Here is a 19,318-nt window from a genome sequence, read left to right as displayed (position 1 = left end):
TACTTTGCACTACTATCATGCTTTAGTATGTTTTCCCTTGTAACGTTCTTAGCCGCCCCTATTCGACATCTGTGAAAGAGTTTGACAGCTCATCGGATTCGTCCAAATATTCAGATTTTTACTTAGCCCATGACTGGCCCCACACAGCCGTGCCACATCTGCTGCCTTGCCCCCTCCCCCCTCGCGCTCACACGGCAGGGAACTAGGGGTCGCCGGCTGCGAAGCGCAGAGAGAAGCCTCTCCCGCCCGTGCTCTTGTCCGAGACGAACTTGAGGGTCGTCTGGTTGGAGTGGATCACGATGGGTACTGGCAGCGACGTTCCACAGAAGCGGCCTGCGAGTGCACACACGCGCGGCCACACACACGCGCGGCCACCAACATTCAGAATCAGAATATTTATACTGGAGGAATCCCCCGATGAGCGATAGGAGTGCAAAGTATAGGGAAGGCAAACAAAACATCTTCTTTGGTTCTTTCGGTAAAGTCACGTAGAATGAGAATAAAATAATAAATTGATAAAATAAAATAACACAATAATATTCTCACGACGTTTCGGACGTTTCGGCCACAAACACAAGCGGCCTGATGAAGGCCTTTACCGAAAGAACCAAAGAAGATGAATCATTGCAGTCACGAAAGCTTTAAATGGAACAAAACACTTAATAAAATACAAATTAAACTAAACAATGTTTGTATCTTTCCAGGTAAAGCCCACCAAGGATTTAACTTATTTGTCAGAAGCAACCTTGCCCACAAATGATAGCTCGACAAAGCGGCTTATCACGTAGGACGTTCACTAGCAGCATTATTCAGTACATTCCCGAGCATTTGCCGAGCACAGGCAGTCATCGACGAGGGAATTTCGCAGCGCAAAGCGGTTTGACGAGCGTGGGGGGGGGAGAAGGGGGGGGGTACCCGAGTAGACGTCGATGTCCGTGTACACCGCAAGGTGGTCGAGCTCGCAGCTCACGTGCGGCTCCAGGTCAAACCGCGTGAACGTGAGCACGATCGACTTGCCTGCCGGCACCTGCACCGTCCACACGCAGAATCTGCAGGCGTACACACACGCACGCAGCAGCAGCAGCAGCGACAACCGCCATTCGCCACCAAGTGGCGGTGATGTCGCCACAGCGCTTGTGCCAGGGTATGTTCACTTTGAGGCCAAGTGAAGTGTCGAACGCTCACGGCACCCACCACAAACCAACAATAATACGGGACCAGACCCCAGGTGCCGTGGGTTGATCGACTGTGATGACTGGCTGATACACGCACAGAGGCACATTCACACACGTCCACAACTACACAATGGCCACCCCATCAAGACACAAACATGCATGCCGACTACTACACTACCCATTGCACCAGCACATATGCCAACTACACACAAACAACCGAATGCACGAACCACCGAGCACACACACGTACGACCTCACAACAGAGAAAGTTCTCATTAGCAAGCACCAATTATAAACACGAAGGGTGTTGTGCCCACACCATGTGTGGCTGCCTTTGTCTCCTAGAGCCGATGTTTACATACCCCACCAGGTACTAAAATAAGGCAGAGTTTAGTTCGCGCATGCACGCCTGCACCGATACCCCCCCCCCCCCCCCCTTTGCACTGCAGAACCACAGCCATGCCACTTATGTCATATGCATCGGGTGCATTAGCCCCACCTCTAGCCTGGCTTGGCCCCTGAGCCCAATCAATTAGGATGCCTTGTAAGGCCAGCATAGCACGGTTTGGTTCTGGGTTGGCATAGGGCCAGTGGAAAACAATTGAGAGCCGCCTCCCGGCTAGGTCAGCATGGGATGTGTCATTTGTAAAAGAGTGAATCGATGCAATCCCCCGCCAGGCACCCTCCCCCGCCGTCCGAGCCAAAAGCTCACGTGTTGTCAGGGTAGGTCGTGTTGTCTGGACAGGGTAGGCGAGGGTTCCAGACTCCCCCGTCAGGATCACGCCGGTCGCGTTGCAGTTCCCTGGAGTCGAGCGCAAAAGGGTGGGGGGGGAAGAAACAGATAGAGAAAGGATTTATGAAAAGCCCATAATATTTCCAAATGGTTAAACCGAGAACCGTGGCATTAATCAAGAAGAGTGGGACACTGCCAGAGTTCTGAGACGACATTTTCCGGCAGGCCACATTTTACAATGTGCCCACATCGCCGATTAGCATGGTTGGCTACATCAATGTGAAAGATGTTCAACATACACATACATAAAGTCACGTAGAATGAGAATAAAATAATAAATTGATAAAATAAAATAACACAATAATATTCTCACGACGTTTCGGCCACAACACAAAGCGGCCTTCATCAGGTGAAGGGAGCGAGACTGTCTGGTAGGACAGCGCTGGAGTGAGAGAGCCACGTTCAGATCACGGCTTTTTAAGCTGTGTGAGAGGAACAAAGAGCCTTGACGAAGGAATTAGCATAAAATTTTGCATTGAAATGGCTGAATGATTACCTTGTGACTGGTCACAGAAATAGCTATGTTAAAAGTTAAAGCATACACATCCGCAGAGGCACCCATTGTTAAAAGGAATTAGCATAGAATTTAGCATTGAAATAGCTAAATAAGGCATACACATCCGCAGAGGCACCCCTTGATAATGGGATTAGCATAGAATTTAGCATTGAAATGGCTGAGTGATTCGCTTGTAACTGCTACAGAAATAGTTACGTTGAAGTCAGAGCATACACATTCACCGAGGCACTTAGTACAAATCAAACAGGAGAATTTAGCATTGAAATAACTAGGCGAATTTAATTAATTGTAATTTTACGATGACCTTCAGACCGCAGCTCTTTCGCCAGCATTGCCTCTTAATACCTCTCACACCACGTTAATGGTATGGTTTACAACATGGAGTATACTAGGCTTCGCAGCTGTCTCTCTCCCCTCCTCTGTTCCGACCATGGACGAACTCGTCCGTCTGAACGGGGCCCGTAGCTATCCGTGGTACGGAAATTTGAGGGTAAGAATCCACCCTTTTTTTCGCCATATAGCATGTGATATATAACGACTTATGGTTGGTAGCTTAGCTGATTGGAGAATATAGAGTTTATTGATAACATGAAGGTAATTTATATTTTAGTTTTTATTGGTTCACTATATAGTACTGTGAATAGCTCAGATGTGTAGTCATTTCTGTGACCAGTCACTAGCAAATCACCCAGTTATTTCAATGCTAAATTCGCCTAGTTATTTCAATGCTAAATTCTCCTGTTTGATTTGTACTAAGTGCCTCGGTGAATGTGTATGCTCTGACTTCAACGTAACTATTTCTGTAGCAGTTACAAGCGAATCACTCAGCCATTTCAATGCTAAATTCTATGCTAATCCCATTATCAAGGGGTGCCTCTGCGGATGTGTATGCCTTAATTTAGCTATTTCAATGCTAAATTCTATGCTAATTCCTTTTAACAATGGGTGCCTCTGCGGATGTGTATGCTTTAACTTTTAACATAGCTATTTCTGTGACCAGTCACAAGGTAATCATTCAGCCATTTCAATGCAAAATTTTATGCTAATTCCTTCGTCAAGGCTCTTTGTTCCTCTCACACAGCTTAAAAAGCCGTGATCTGAACGTGGCTCTCTCACTCCAGCGCTGTCCTACCAGACAGTCTCGCTCCCTTCACCTGATGAAGGCCGCTTGTGTTGTGGCCGAAACGTCGTGAGAATATTATTGTGTTATTTTATTTTATCAATTTATTATTTTATTCTCATTCTACGTGACTTTACCGAAAGAACCAAAGAAGATGAATCATTGCAGTCACGAAAGCTTTAAATCGAAAAATACACATACATATTTGCACGTGTGGCAGGTCACGTTTCAGCGCCCGGTGCAGCAGGCCACGTGTACCACGAGCACAGACGTAGAACAACACGACACGGCACGAGATCTCTCGCCCACAAATCTGCATCTCTCCATCTCCTCCTCGCAGGCCACTCCAAGATACTTCGTGGATCATATATACTGGCCCACCCATCATTAAATAAAGAAACAATTTCTAAAAGGCGGCACACCAATATCAGGCTAATGTGCACACAGTTCAGTACTTCCCCCCCCCCCGTGGATGGCCATCCTACTGAAACTTCCGTCATCAATTGTTTGATTTGAAGCTTTCGTGACTGCAGGAATCCATATTCTTTGGTTCTTTCGGTAAAGTCACGTAGGTAGGAAAAATAATAGATCACGACGTTTCGATCGCAACACAAGCAATCTTCATCAGGTGGGACAACCACAGCAATAAAACTGCTGAAGCAGGCGAGAAAGCTGCCCAATTCACTCGAAAGTACTCACCGAGATTACTTCTTCCTCTGCTACCTGCGACACAAGAGCACGATTAACTTTGGCACACAACCGTTTTGTGGGTACAATGGAGCAGACGTGCAACGAGACACATGGGTGAGGTTTACACTGTGCAGAGCAGGTTGCATCTACAGGAACGGTATTGGCTGCAGGAACGGCGAATGTTGAGGTTTCTAAAAAAAGATTTGACAGCTCATCCTTCCCTCCCCTAAACATACCAGGCTCCCGATCATTGCCCGCTACCCAAGTAGGGTCCCCCCCCCCCTACTCCCAGCGCACCTGGTCCCGTGTTCGTCACTCGCAAGGTGTGTGTACTCTCCTTGCCTGCAGTCATTATGGCGTTGTATTTGGGCTCTTGTTTAATGACGAAAAAATATTAAAAGGATGACAGAAAACCAGCTTCCAGGGGTGGGTGGGAGGGGGAAGACAAACGCTCAATTGTTTGTGTTAAATTTAAAACGGATCACGAATTTAAAAAAAAACCCAGTGCTAAAAATAACTATTTGCCAATATGCTAAAAGACATTTTCGCTCGAAAGCCACCCTGGGAACATTCCCCACCGCCCCCACCCCCCCCCCCCATTTGTCCGCCACGACCCCCCCCCCCCACCGTCACACCGCGAGCCCACCCACCGCCATCCATGTGCTGCTGGATCCATGGCAGAAAGTTGGCGACGCGAGCGAAGATTCCCGGGGTGCCCTGCCGTGTGGCGTCACGGCCGCCCGGGCCGCCCGTGCCCCCCGCACCCCCGGCACCCCCGGCCCAGCCCCGGGCGCACCCAACCCCCCAGGACACCACGCCGTGCAGGCTCCACGCGCCACTCGGGCGCTGGCACACCAAGGGTCCCCCGGAGTCCCCCTGGATCCCCCACCACAAAAAAAGATCCCCCGTGTAGCCCTTAGCAGACTTTTGGGGCGAGTGCTGTTAATCGAGCGGTACCTACGAAGGCCACCCCACCACGGTGCACGTGGGTGGCCAGCACTACGCCCGACCGCCTTTGTCTCCCTAGTAGCACCAGGTACTCATGTTGAGGCCGAGTCGACCTAGGAGAGGCCCAGCACCGGTTCAGACAATCGTCACTGGGTACTGACCACGAGCGGGAATCAAACTCTGGTCGCCGGGTTCGTAGTGAAGGGTTCGTAGTGCAGCGCACTAACCGCTACACCACCGCTGGCCAACCACACACGCAGACACCCTAACCTCTAAAACGGCCGCTTCAAAGCAATTAATGTTACAAAAATGAGGAAAAACCGTGCATACGCATGGATTCTGGAATGCTCCCCCACAAAGCTTTGTCGGCAGAAGTATTTTAGCAGTACGGTTTGCACATTTGCAAATAATTATTGTACTGATTGTACCTTCCTTTTGTGAGCTCCCCATTGATTAGGCTGTTTTTTCCCCTAGCAACACAATTATAAATGTAGTTTATTGGGCTCATCAATACAAGCGTTCTGGTGAACCCCACGCTACTGACAGATGAACACACATCGACAGATGTAGGGGCCCAGGCACCGGGCTACAAAGAGGATGGCAGAGGGGGGGTGGGGGAGCTCAGAACCAGAATATTCATTTAGTCTGGAAGAATCCGATGAGCTATAAAGCTCTTTTTCACAGATGTCCAGAAGGGCGAGTAAGAACGTTACAACAATCAGTACGAACGTTACAACAAGCAGTACGAAGGCATGATAGGAGTGTAAAGTATAGGAAAAATAAACAAAATCACTTAAAAATATATACAAATAAAACCAAACTATTTTTGTATCTTGCCAGGTAATTCCCACTGAGCTATTAGTTTCGTTTTCAGAAGCGACCCAGCCACAATGAAAGCTCAACGAAGCGGCCCATCACGTGGAAATTGAAAGCAGCAAAATAATAACACCCATAGATGGATGTTTCTAAATAAAAGGTGAAATGGGCACCAGGGCCCATGCCACCCACGCTACGCCACTGGTTCAATATTCCCCTCCCACTGCCCTTGGCGCCCCTCCGCCCCCACTCCCCCACCGCCCCTCCCACCTGGCAGGCATCCCGGCCCCCGTTGGGAAAGCCGGCGCACAGCATGGTGCGGTCCATCGCGGGCAGGTGCTGAGCTGAGAGCACGCGTGCACACAGCTCCGGGTCGAGCAAGGGCAGGGACACTTCCTGTAGGATGTTGGGCATCTCTCCGTCTGAAGGGGAAAAGGCAAAAGATACACCCCCCCCACCCACACACCGTAAAGCCTTTAACAGACCGGTTGGGGAAAGTGCTGTTCGCGAGCACCTATGAAGGTCGCCACGGCACAAGAGGGGCGTGGGGGGGAGGGGGTTGCTGGGCGGCTAGGGCCACCCGTGGCCGCCTTTGTCTTCCCAGTGCACACGATTACAGATACTGTATCAGGTACTCAGTTAAGGCCCAGTCGACCTAGGGGAGGCACAGGCGTGGTTCAGATAATCGTCACTGGTGTCGGTAGTGAGCGGGAATTGAATTCTAGTGGCCGGGTTTGTCGCGCAGCACGCTATCCGCTACACCACCACTCCCCACCACAAACAATGGCATGGTGAATGGGCGGTGACGTGGCCAAACGGTAAAGAGTTCTCCGCTTGTTGGAGACGTTCCCGGTTCGGGTCCCACACCCACCCCAGGTTAATATGGCAAATTATATTAACCATAAAAACTACACGCAGTCTGGCTAGCTTCACGGCCAACATTTGCTACATTTCAAAGTTTTCCTGCCAATGACTTAACGTGCAAACTAACTGCAACATTACCCCCTTCTTATGGTCGGTCACAACTCGTGCCATCGATGACCAGGCTGAGGTCATCAACTTGCGACACCTCGAGAAGCACAGGCAGTGGCCGAATCCTCGATTTGAACACAGAGGGATTTCTCAACCCTATCAAGCACAGCGCCCCGACTTCTGAGCCACCCTTGCCCTCCTCTCTCTCGCCCCCCCCCCCCCCCAAAGCCTGGGCCCTCACCCTCTTGCATCTTCCCCCAGCCGCTCACGGTGCACAGCGTGCCCGCGAGGAACTCTTCGTCCTGGTACGGGAGGCACGCCGGTTGCACCATCACCCCTAAAACACAAAGAGACAACGAAATCCCATAACAGCCTTTTAACCGACTGTTGGGGCAAGTGCTGTTCAACGGGTAGCACCTACGAAGGCCAGCAAGGCACACGAAGGGGGTGGGTGGTGGCCAGCACCACGCTCGACCACCTTGGTCTCCCCAGTGCTGATATTTTACACACCGCATCGGGTATTTACTTAGAGGGCCCAGCACTGGTTCAAATTATCCATCAACGCATCACCGGTATTGGCCTTGAGCGGGAATCGAACTCTGGTCGGCGGGTTAGTAGCGTGGCACGGAAACCACTGTGCGCCACCACTCCCCAAAACGACAGGCGCACACACAAATCACGCAAAACAGCCACACGGCGACTTTGTGTTCACGGCGTGTACCTATAAAATGAATGAAAGATAACGAAAGAGATTGTTTTGTTTTGTGCACCTGGATGACAATTCACAACCAAGAGGGGGGGGGGGTGAAGGGAGGGGTTGGGGGGGTTGTGATCGCCATCGCTCGGCGGTTTCTCCCTCACCGTACACAATGTCCTTGGTCAGCTCCAGCAGAGCCACGTCGTTGTTGACCGGGTTGAGCGGCCGGAACTTGGGGTGGACGATCACGCGGGAGACCCGCAGCGTCTGCTCCTCGTCGTCGCTCGTCTCCATGTCGTACTCGCCCACCACCACGCTCAGCGCCTTCTCGAAGTTCCTGTCCACCGCAAAGGGAACGGGTGTGAGGGAGCGAGGCGGTCAGGCCAACATGGCACAGGAAAGATTGTAAATGTGTTAAAACCACAGTTAGTCGATCGCAAGGCCACATTTGGCGGGGTAACGTGTGGGTAAACTCCACCTCTTCCGAGACATCCGGCCGGCGTGTAAGAGTAGGCCAAGTCTACGACAGAGCTGGGGAGATGGAATCAGCTTGTGTAGGTACTCGGACTGGCTGTCACATCGTCAGATCACGAGATATGGCGGTAATGGATAGGGAAGGCGTTCCTTCATTCATCCAGCAGTGGATTGATCATGGCCGATGAACATTACTGTTAAAGTGTGGGAGGTAATGGCGCAGCGGTTAACGCATCGCACTCTACACCTGGTGATAAAAAGCAGTTCTAAAGTTGTGATAATTCAGCTCCTAATATCAGACGGAAAAGTGTTCCAAACGGCCGCGAGTGCACCCGAAATCACACAACGCAGTGACCCCGTCTTTGTTCAATGGCAAGGCAAAAAGGCACTGCGAGGATGTCGATGTGGTGAAGTGTGGTGAAGCGTGGTCAACCAACCCCCAATAATGGCAAGGGATGATGTATAGAGGGCCTTTTTTCCCCCCCAAATGGAGTGCCGACGAGCTGGAAGCGATCGGTCGACGAGTACCTGTCCCTGGGAGGAATGCAGTGCGCCGCAGTGAGCACCCATTTTGTGTCTATAATGGTCCCTCCACAGAAGTGCGCTGACCCACGCTTTAGGGAGACCTAGGTTAGGTGACGACACAGCACAAGGTAGACATTAAAAAGAGGCGTGTACTGTACTGTTCTGTTTTGCCCAATTGTTCAAACATTTTTTCAAAATGTTTTATTGGCTAAACAGTTTTCATTGCCACACCAAGTTGTGTTTAGTTTGTCGTCATAACCTAGCACCTCCGATTAGCACGGTTGGCTCTGTACGGTGTGAACGTTCAACAAAGCCTTGCTTGCTGGACAAACTGACTTTCTGGCAAAAACTCAATAAACCTTTGCTCAATATTTCTCACAAGCTGGAATTTACTCCCCCCAGACCATCCATCCTGCCAAACCCTGCGTCTTTTCAGGACAAAGCGCAAAACCTTCCTTTCCTCGCGACTACCCCCCCCCCCCCGACCTATGAGGTGGTTTAAATCTCACCAAACTTTACATACGTAGTGGTATAGCGCTGGGTGCTGGTGGAAAAGGGCAACTGCTGTGTACGGCAGTACTCGCGTCAGCAGGCCACGATATACACGAGAGGGGGACATCTCGGGGAAAGGTCACAGAAGGGGCCCATCGGGAAGCCCCGGGAACCTGCCAGTAGGTTCCAGAAAGGGGGCGTGGCCGAGGCAGACCAAGGCCACGCTGGGGGGGTACAAGAGGGCCCCCCGCCCCCCTCAGCTCCCGCACGTGGCTGTTGCTGTAAGTGGGATCCCCGTCGTGCTGTTCAAGTCCGTCGTCACCATCTCGTCGTTGTGGTCACCATCTCCACCATCCCGGGGCGCTGTTAGTCAGACAGCCTACCAACTGTTCTAAGTAGTGCCGCCGACAAGAGACGGACTTAATAATAATAATACTAGCGTGCACCCACGTAGGGTGCGTATTATCCCGATGGTGCTTGTTTAATAAAAGAAGCGCCTCCAGTTATTACATTCTCCGATCTGCGTCACTACACATACAAATACATCTCTTTTTCGCACCCGCAATTGCACATGTTCCACTTTCTGCGAAGCGTCTTTGCTCGCACCACCGGGCAACTGCAGGAATTGAGCACACGCCACAGTGAGAACTGGGAGAGTAAGCCAAGCGCTATCCTACCCCCCTACCCCCCAAACCAAGGTCCATCCAGCAGCTGGTTCGACGTGAGGAATACGGATCTGATCACCTCACCTGCCAGGGCTGCCCTCCAGGCTCAGAGTTTCGTCCCCCAACGATGCGGCTGACAAAGTTGACGGGGGCGGACGGGAGGGGTCCGATGCCTGCGAACTCTTCGAACGGGCGGCTGCCACACTTGGCTGCTTGGTGCGGCACCCACCGCAAACCAACAAAGAAAGCATCTGTTTTAAGATTCTTGCCGTCGTCCTTTTAACCAATTTCATTGTGATTGCGCCATCGGTGTTATAAGACAAAGTATTTACTCGATGTCTTGCTAGAATCTAAGACAATGCGCACTCCATTCGTTCACCAATGGACAGTCGCCACAAGCGTTCGCATTAAAATACCCATCTGAAAACATACAATTGAGACCTAGAGGCCAGATGTGCGATTGAGGTTTAAGTTATTTGCAAAGAAAACGCGTGCTCACCTGGCACTTCGAAATCCAAAATTCCTGCAAATGCACAGAGCAAAAGGTCAATTCCCCCCAAAAAACAAAGGCTTAATAAACTACAATTGTTTCCAAGTTTCAGTAATGAACTTGAGCTCGCATGTGAAATCCATTTGAGCGATGAAAAAAAGTGCTTAGCCTTCGGGTATATACTCAGCATGTAACGATTCAATGTGCGTTTGCAAATAGGTAAATTGGTTAACGTGAACAGCAGTACTGTGGTGCACCACAAGGAATTACGGTTTGTTGTCGATCAGATTTGAGAACACAAGAACATAACGAAGGATTACAAACGAGACGGGAGCATTCCACAAATCTGATTCGCTCGGTTGTTCATAGCAGACAGATCGATTCCAGAATCTCAGAATGCGTTCGTTAAAACCTCCCATGCAGCCGATTCCAGTAACTCCGACCGCTCCTTTGCGTAAAATCGCCTCCTGGCCTCGGCCGTGAATTTCCCCACTTGGCTTTTTACCTGCGTGGCCTCTGGGGGTCTCTCCTCCCGTGTTGAGCTTAAAGTGGTGGTCTGGAACTTGGTCATTATTATCATCAGTGCCAGTAACACTTTGTTTACATGTGCGATTCTTAAGTCAAACGTGTACGATTTAACCCAGGACACGTGCGATTAAGACCACGTTTCATGTCATCTTAACCGATGTTCCCCCCCCCCCCCATCGCTTGGTGACGCAAGAAAAAATATTTGGCGATACGGCCCTTGACAGCGCACAAGTGCCAATGAAATTAAAAACTCACGTTTATGGCAATGGCCCTTTTCATAGTACAGAGAGGCCAAAGAGGCCAAAGAGGCCACAGGTCAGATTACTGTCCACAGGGCAAAGGGGCATTGCCTGAATTGTCACACCCATCACGTACTTTTTCCCCTTTTTAAGGCAGTGTGTTTTGACAAATGTGTGAAGTTCTTTGGCGAAATCAAACTTTACTTCACCATTTTACTCATACAAGCGTATCATTTTTGCCATGGAAAATTAAAGGCATTACAGATTGAAAGGCATCCACCACCAGAGATTGAATCCCGGAATTGCGCACATTTTTTCACCCCCTTTCACGAACCCGCACCGACCGGCGTGGTGAAGCTCTGGTAAAAAACATGATCTCCACGACCTGCACGGCATGGGGAGGGCCCTCATCCAGCAGTGGATCGACAAATGGGCCTTACATGTATATAGGCGGCGAGATCGGTCACGTTACCAGCTTACCGTAGTCGATGTATCGCCGAGTTCTCTCGCGCAGGATCGAGTGGCCGTTAAATATGTACTGTGGCTGGTGGCGAGAGGAGTTTGTGCCAGTAGCAGAGGGAGTGGAAGAGGGCAATGTGGGATTTGTTGAAAATTCTGAGGTTGAGTTAGTGGAACAGCCTGGGACCGAGCCGGTGGAGGAAGACTCTGGGACCGAGCCGGTGGAGGAAGACTCTGGGACCGAGCCGGTGGAGGAGGACTCTGGGACCGAGCCGGTGGAGGAGGACTCTGGGACCGAGCCGGTGGAGGAAGACTCTGGGACCGAGCCGGTGGATGCAGACTCTGGGACCGAGCCGGTGGATGAAGACTCTGGGACCGAGGCGGTGGAGGAAGACTCTGTGACCGAGCCGGTGGATGCAGACTCTGGGACCGAGCCGGTGGATGCAAACTCTGGGACCGAGCCGGTGGAGGAAGACTCTGGGACCGAGCCGGTGGATGAAGACTCTGGGATCGAGCCGGTGGAGGAGGACTCTGGGACCAAGCCGGTGGAGGAAGACTCTGGGATTGGAACAGTAGACTGTGGTCCTGAGTTCGTGGAAGACCTTGGTGCGGAGCTAGTGGAAGCAAGCACTATTGGATTTGTGGAAGACTGTGGGTCTGGATGAGTGGAATACTGTGAGACTGCATGAGAAGGGGACTGTGGGATTGGAATACTGGAGGAATGTGGGATTGAGTTTGTAGAATTGTTCAGGACTATTGGATAAGCTCTAGACTCTTGGACTGGATGCGTCGATGGTTGGGTGACAGAGTGGATGGATGGCTGAGTGACGGTGTGCCGAGGGGATGGCTGGGGGCTTGAGTAGAGAATTCCTGGGGGTGCTTCTCCAAGCCGGGAGGGAAGAATCTTGGTTCTGTTCTTCATGGTCTCAATCGGGCCCAGCGCATCTGCGCTCTCCGCAAGCTCGGCGACACCTGCCAAGTCGACAGAGGGGCGGATACCGCAGGAGGGTGAATTTCGGGCCGGTAAAACAAAGTCCACCCACAGCTTTCCGCAGCGTTTTCAGGTTGAACCGAATGTTGTTCAACATAATGTCAGATGTTTCGCCCCCACATGCTGGGAGCTTCTTCAGGAACCTAATATCGTTCACTGAATGTCACCGTCATTCCTCGAATGTCATTCAATTTCTGAAGCTCCCTGCACATTGAGCGAATTATCGGACAATGCAAAACACGCCGTAAATAACCAAAAAACACCGTAAAAGCAATAGGAGCACAACTGTAAAAACCTAAAACGTAAAATTCACCCATTAACGCATGGCATCGTCTCGCCAGTCCATCCACAATTCACCATCCTACTATAACCAGGGCTGCAATTCTCAAGTATTTTCCAGATTGCCGGCATACTGTAGTAGGCCCCTTATAAGCAGTAGCCGCAACCTTGGCAAGATATGTACTGGATGTGGTGTGCCAGGTGCAGAGACATTTTTGCGGTGGTGACCCAGACAGACCCGGTTGAAATTAAGGCCTGGCCATAACTACATCATCATCTGATCACCACACACCATCTCATCGCCACACCATCACCACAGTTGCTCTCTCAACAATCCGACAACACCTTCACCAACATCATCATAAAAAATGTAGGTATCTTCACACCGAAAACACGCATTACACACCACATTCATCTTCACAACACCCACCTATCTCTTCACTCCGTCCAAGTGGCCGTTGGTCAGCGAAAACGCCTTCTTCATCTGTGGAGTGCAACAAGGAATAATATCCCTCCTATGCTCGTAGAGATTGGTGGGGCAAGTCCTGTTAGCGAGCACCTATTAATATTCACACGGCACACAAAGGGGCGGGGCATGGCCAGCGCAACACCCAGCCGCCTGTGTCTCACAAGTATTGATGTTTTCACCCCATAACCAGGTGGTCATTTGAGAAAGAATCAACATTCGGGAGGCGCATGATAAGGGTCGGATACATCTTTCTGCTGACGCTAGCCATGGCCAGGAATTCATTTCAGGTTGCCGAATTTGTGAAGGGCACGCACACACCATTGCACATTCAACACGTGCACATTAGGTCTTAACAGAATGTATAAACGCTTTAAAAAACTATTCTGGATTCAAAGAAACCACAAATTCGTGGAGAATAGTAGCAACAGTTCTGTCAAATTACGATGGAGCCTGATGTTTCCACAATGCTGACAAGGCTTCGTGTAATTATAATAATTTACAGCCCTTTGTCAATCCACTGCTGGATGAAGGGCTTTCCATGCCATGTCGGTGGCCATGGGGGTTGTGTTGGCAATACTTCGCCACAACGGTCAGTGCGCGTTCGTTTAGGAGTATGCCAGGACCGATTGAAAAAAAATCACTCGACACTGATGTTAGCTGTGGATGGGTTAATTGGGCAATACTTGAATATCTGCAACTTACACAACATGTCACTTTTGATGCTGTCGTCGAGTGAAAGTAACGAAAAAGCGGCACACGTACAACTTTAATAATAACGACGACTACTTGAATGTTCACCAGGATCAACAATTTGGGCCATCGTGTCACCATGTACTTTCGGAGGCATTAAACTTTAGTCAGATCTTTAGTAAATGTTCTGTGGCAATGCAAATTGCCATATAAGAAAATAGCTTCATGAAGCGGACTTCCATTGTCATGGAATGCTGAGATCACGGCTTAAATTCATGATCGCGAGACCTCAATAGCTCCACGAAAACAAGGCAATTAATTTAGCTGCAAATTTTGCGCAGTGGCTTCATGCAGCAAAATCAAATACCGCAACGCGCCCAGCAGGAGGCACCAGGAACCCGGCTGAAACCCTCAGAGGCAATTAACTGCACCACAAAGGGTCCCGCTAAAATGATGGCTCTCAACTTTATTACGTACAGTACATTAAAAGCATAGGCGGAGTTTGACTTCTATATTTGGGGGGGGGCGGGGTTCGCTTTGTCGTTCACATTGGAAATTGCGGGAGCATATAATTAATTGCTCATCGCAATTGCAAACTATTGAAAATAAATTAATAACGGTGCCCATTTTGGGGGGAGGGGGCTTGTTCCCCCGTACCCCCCCCACCCCCAAAACTCCGCCGATCGTTAAAATGAACCACATTTGCAGGAATGTTGAGCCAATCTTGGCGCACAAACTTTGGCAAGTTTACTGGGTGCGTGACATAGCTCTCGGCAGTGCGGCAACGTACCTTGGTTGAGGGGTGGGAAACTCCCAACGGAGGTGACATTTGCGACCAGGAGACAGGAGATCCAGATTCCTGGCCAAGCTGGAAGAAAAGTCCGATTCATTGCGACCTGCGACGCAAGCACACCGTTGCGCGCGCACAAACACACACACACACGACAAAGAGTTCACGCGCAAGGCACGCCCGACTGTGGGGACAAGTGCTGTTAGCGAGCACCTATTGAGGTCGACGCGACGGAGAAACGAGGGTGGTGTGGGCAGAACCACGTCTGATCGCATTTGTATCAAAATCCCGATGTTTCACACGCCGCAAAACAACTCATTTAAGGTGGAATTTGACCAAGCAGAGGGTCCTGGATATTTCCGAGACGAGCCACTGCCTGGATTTGAACGCAGGTTGCTGGGTTTGTGCACCGCGGTTCTCCGACCACTGCGCCACCGACTGCACTGACAAAACATTGGCAGCCAAGTCCCTCTGCAACTCAAGGGGTTTACGCGCGCCGCGGAGATGGAGCGATATATCGGCTCTTTTGCAAGTTGTTCGGTGCATTGATACATTGGCAGGACCAATGCGGGGAGGTGGGGGCTTCATCCAGCAGTGGCTCGATCTTGGCGGATGACGATTTCTAATTGTACTCTCCTTACACGCGGTACAACACACCGGCGCAAGAGCGTGCGCCAAGTGGATGGAGCAAGAGCGGAGGCCCAGCCCACGGAGTTGGGACCGAAAAACTACAAAGAACACGGAGCTGAAGACGGCCACACCACCCTTACTTATAGACGAGGTCGACCCACGCCCTCATCAGCTCAATACCCACCTGACCAGCTCATCAGCCACCTGACCAGATCATCACCCACCTGACTAGATCATCACCTACCTGACCAGATAATTACCCACCTGACCAGCTCATCAGCCACCTGACCAGATCATCACCCACCTGACCAAATCATTACACACCTCATCAGCTCATGGCAAATCTCATCAGCTCATGAGTAAATAACCACGCCAATGCTGCGACGACAGTTCAACGCACTGCCTCCAATTACGTGGCACAATATTTGTCTTGGAATTAATGTCGTCGACAATACAATTACGGATACATTAAGTTACTTCATGTTGTTCATTGAGGATATGTTCAATTGTCAATTATTTTATCTTAGGGGCCATCCATATATGACGTCACGCACCTGGGGGGGGGGTGTCGGGGTCAGACATTTGTGACGATGTGTGACGAGGGGGGGGGGGGGTGAGAAATGTGACGTCACATCAAAATGCGCAACTTTAAATACATATAGACAACACGCTCTACTTATATTCTTGGTTCTTTCAGTAAAGTCACGTAGAAGGGAAATAATAAAATAATAAAAATGTAAAACAATAAATTCTCACGACGTTTCGACTGCAATACAAGCAATCATCATCAGGTGTGAAAACCACAGCAAGAAAATTTAAAAAGTGGCGTTTTTTTAACGTTAGCACCACGGAGGGCGATTTGGCAGTTATTCAGATGGACGAGTCCATCTATGTTCGGAAAAGAGGAGGGGGGAGACGAAAATAATGAATGTGGTCTGAAAGCCACCGTAAGCGTGAACAATCAATTAAGACCCGAAATGGTTGATCAAATCCTTCCAATGATTGCTAAGCCAGAATCCATCAAATTGTCTCTGTGTTTGTATATGTGAATAGCCTCATGAACGAATCTCTCATTGTAGCCAGATGGCTTGCAAATAACCTCTGTCTTGGAGAAGTCATGTAATGTTCTGAAACAGCTGTCCTACCTCAAAGGGTTCTCCTCTACCGGAGTAGATAGTTTTCCCGTCTTTGCTCTACTAACTGTTGGTCACCTAATATACAAACCTATAGCCGATATTTTCAACCTGTCCATCAAAGAAGCATCAGTTCCTCTAGAATGGAAACATTCCTATGTCCGTCCACTTCACAAAGGGGGCCCTAAAGATGATCCCAATAACTACCGACCTAACTCAATTTTGTCCCCATTGATGAACATTTTTGAAAAATTATTGAACTACCAAATTAGCAGTTTCCTGTCCACCAACAATCTACTACATCTAAAACAATCTGGGTTCCGAAAAAAAATACAGCACCACATCTGCTGCATTAGACTCTCTGAATAAAATTTACAGTAGCCTTGATAATAAGCAGTACTGTGCCTGTCTTTTACTTGACCTATCCAAAGCTTTTGATACAGTAGACCACAACACCCTGCTTGGTAAACTAAGTTGCCTCGGTTTTTCCAAAAACACAGTAAAATGGTTTAAAAAATTACCTCTTTTCTCGCACCCAAACTGTATTCACAGATGGTTGGAGGTCAAACAGTGTTAAGATAACAAAAGGGGTTCCACAGAGTTCCATCCTCGGTCCCCTCTTGTTCTCTCTTTATGTCAATGACTTGGGCACTGACCTGGATTATTCCAGGGTAAATCTTTTTGCAGATGACACGATACTGATTACTGCTGGCCGCTCTCCGCATGACGTGATTGCTAAGCTCCAAGGTGATTTCAACAAACTACAACATCAGCTAGTTGCTCTTAAACTAGTCCTAAATACCTCCAAAACCAAGGTGCTATTCTTCTCACCGGGACTAAAGCAGGAAGTTATTTTCCCAAATTACATTCCTTAAATAATTATCAAATAGAGCAAGTCAAGATCTATAAGTATCTTGGGGTCATCCTGGATTCAAAACTTAATTTTGAAGATCACATTGATTATTTTGGTAAAAAGACAAAAATAAAAATTGGTTTTCTGTATCGACACAGGCACTGCTTCCCCCCTATGTTCCGTTTGGAATTGATAAAAGCTACCATACTGCCTCTACTTGACTACTGTGATATCGTGTATAAATCAGCCCCAAGTACTGTACTGAAGAAGCTTGATTCCATCTATCATTAGGCCTTAAGATTTGCATTGAACTGCCCATATAGGACTCACCACTGTGATCTCTACATTGGGTCAAACTTAACATCTCTTAATGTTCGACGGCTTATACACCAGATCTTATATATTCACGATGTACTTACAAAAAAATCCGCAGACTACCTGCTGGATCTCCTCTCTGTTTCAAATAACAAATTTGACCTCAGGTCTTCGCTCATCTACCAGCTTCACATTCCCTATTGCCGTACAAAAACCGGAGAAAGGGCCTTTGCTATTGATGCCCCCAGGGTCTGGAATGTTATTGCCAATAAACTGCAACTTGAATCACTACCTATGAGATCTTCACTCAAAACTGCTCTAGAGGAGTTGTACACCCCTAGCTGCCACTGCTATTCAGTGGCCTAAAATAAAATAAAATGTTTCGCTTCGGATGACCGCTGCAAAGTATTATCTGTATTTTGATTTAGTGTGCTGATCTTAAAGGTGCATTGAAAAATGTGATACTCCGACTGATGCTCCTGTTGTTTGTGGAGTGACTCATGCAGCCAGCTGTTGCTCTAGGGTTTGGTGTTACATGTTATTTATGTAGTTTATTGTTAAAAATTCGGTCACAGTTCCTATGATCACTGTTACATTGCATTTATGGCTTTATTTTGGTGATTTCTAAAAGTTTTTTGGTTTGGCCATGTTTTTGTTTATTGTAGTACGGAGTTAGACTGATGGCCTTAATCTAAGTTTTCTTGTTGTTGTTTGACTTGCATCCCACTGGGATTTTTGCACACAGCGTTGGTGTACGGCGCTATTTCAGGAATATTTTGATGTTATTTCCTGGATTTTCTGTTTGCACATGCACAAAGTCACTTTAAGATGTTTTCTTGTTCATGTTTTTGTTTTTTTGTTTGTTGCGGTTGCACCCGATTCAAGAGCCGAATGGATCACAGGGCTATACCAAATAAATGAAATGAAATTAAAAATGAAATGTCATGTGAGCCTACTGAATTATAACAGTGATCTGCCACGACCGAGGTGTTGGTCCTACCGTGTTTTAGGTCTGTGTTGCAGTCGAAACGTCGTGAGAATTGTATTGTTTTATATTTTTATCATTTTATTGTTTCCCTTCTACGTGACTTTGCCGAAAGAACCAAGAATATGAATCCCTGCAGTCACGAAAGCTTTAAATCAAAACGTTCTACTTAATTAAATTGACTTTTTAGTGTTTTCTCCTACAACATCAGAGTGCAGCGCCACATTAAATACGCACTACAATGACAATAGTTTAAAGCGATTTGAAGCATGTTTTTTTTTGGGGGGGGGGGGGGGCAGAGCTTTGTGACGTCATATTTGAGGGGGGTCTGACTTTATGTGACGCCGTATGACGAAGGGGGGGGGGTCAAAAATCGTCCAAAATCGCGTGACGTCATTTATGGACGGCCACTTATATAATCAAACATAGCAACAAATATACAGGGTGGTGCCGATGTCTTGTGACCCCCAATTAATTGACCCCTAACATATTTTTCACTCTGCATATTCATTTCTGTTTTAAATAAATCTTACTTAAAAATATATAAAGTGTTAAGATAATTCATAATGCCTGCCAAGTGGTT

General features: G+C 48.6%; 1 protein-coding gene across 1 annotated transcript in view; it reads right to left on the bottom strand.

Moving 5' to 3' along the window:
- Positions 1-15,422, bottom strand: part of LOC116952297 (uncharacterized) — a 35,152-nt gene extending 19,730 nt beyond the window's left edge. The window contains 16 exon segments of the mRNA XM_076071947.1: positions 214-333; positions 916-1,034; positions 1,037-1,049; positions 1,888-1,977; positions 4,305-4,328; positions 4,946-5,171; positions 6,330-6,481; positions 7,273-7,368; positions 7,893-8,065; positions 8,731-8,828; positions 9,969-10,093; positions 10,384-10,407; positions 11,622-12,572; positions 13,301-13,354; positions 14,820-14,925; positions 15,372-15,422. Of these exon segments, the coding sequence (XP_075928062.1) occupies positions 214-333; positions 916-1,034; positions 1,037-1,049; positions 1,888-1,977; positions 4,305-4,328; positions 4,946-5,171; positions 6,330-6,481; positions 7,273-7,368; positions 7,893-8,065; positions 8,731-8,828; positions 9,969-10,093; positions 10,384-10,407; positions 11,622-12,572; positions 13,301-13,354; positions 14,820-14,925; positions 15,372-15,407 (2,407 nt within the window). The 5' untranslated portion in view covers positions 15,408-15,422.
- Between the last annotated feature and the right edge of the window lie 3,896 nt (positions 15,423-19,318).

Source organism: Petromyzon marinus, chromosome 3, assembly GCF_048934315.1.
Source record: "Petromyzon marinus isolate PM22_M1 ecotype Great Lakes invasive population chromosome 3, UKy_Petmar_22M1.pri1.0, whole genome shotgun sequence".
Taxonomy (NCBI): Eukaryota; Metazoa; Chordata; class Hyperoartia; order Petromyzontiformes; family Petromyzontidae; genus Petromyzon; species Petromyzon marinus.
Note: the sequence above shows the minus strand (reverse complement) of the source record. Positions and strands in the feature narration are given on the sequence as shown.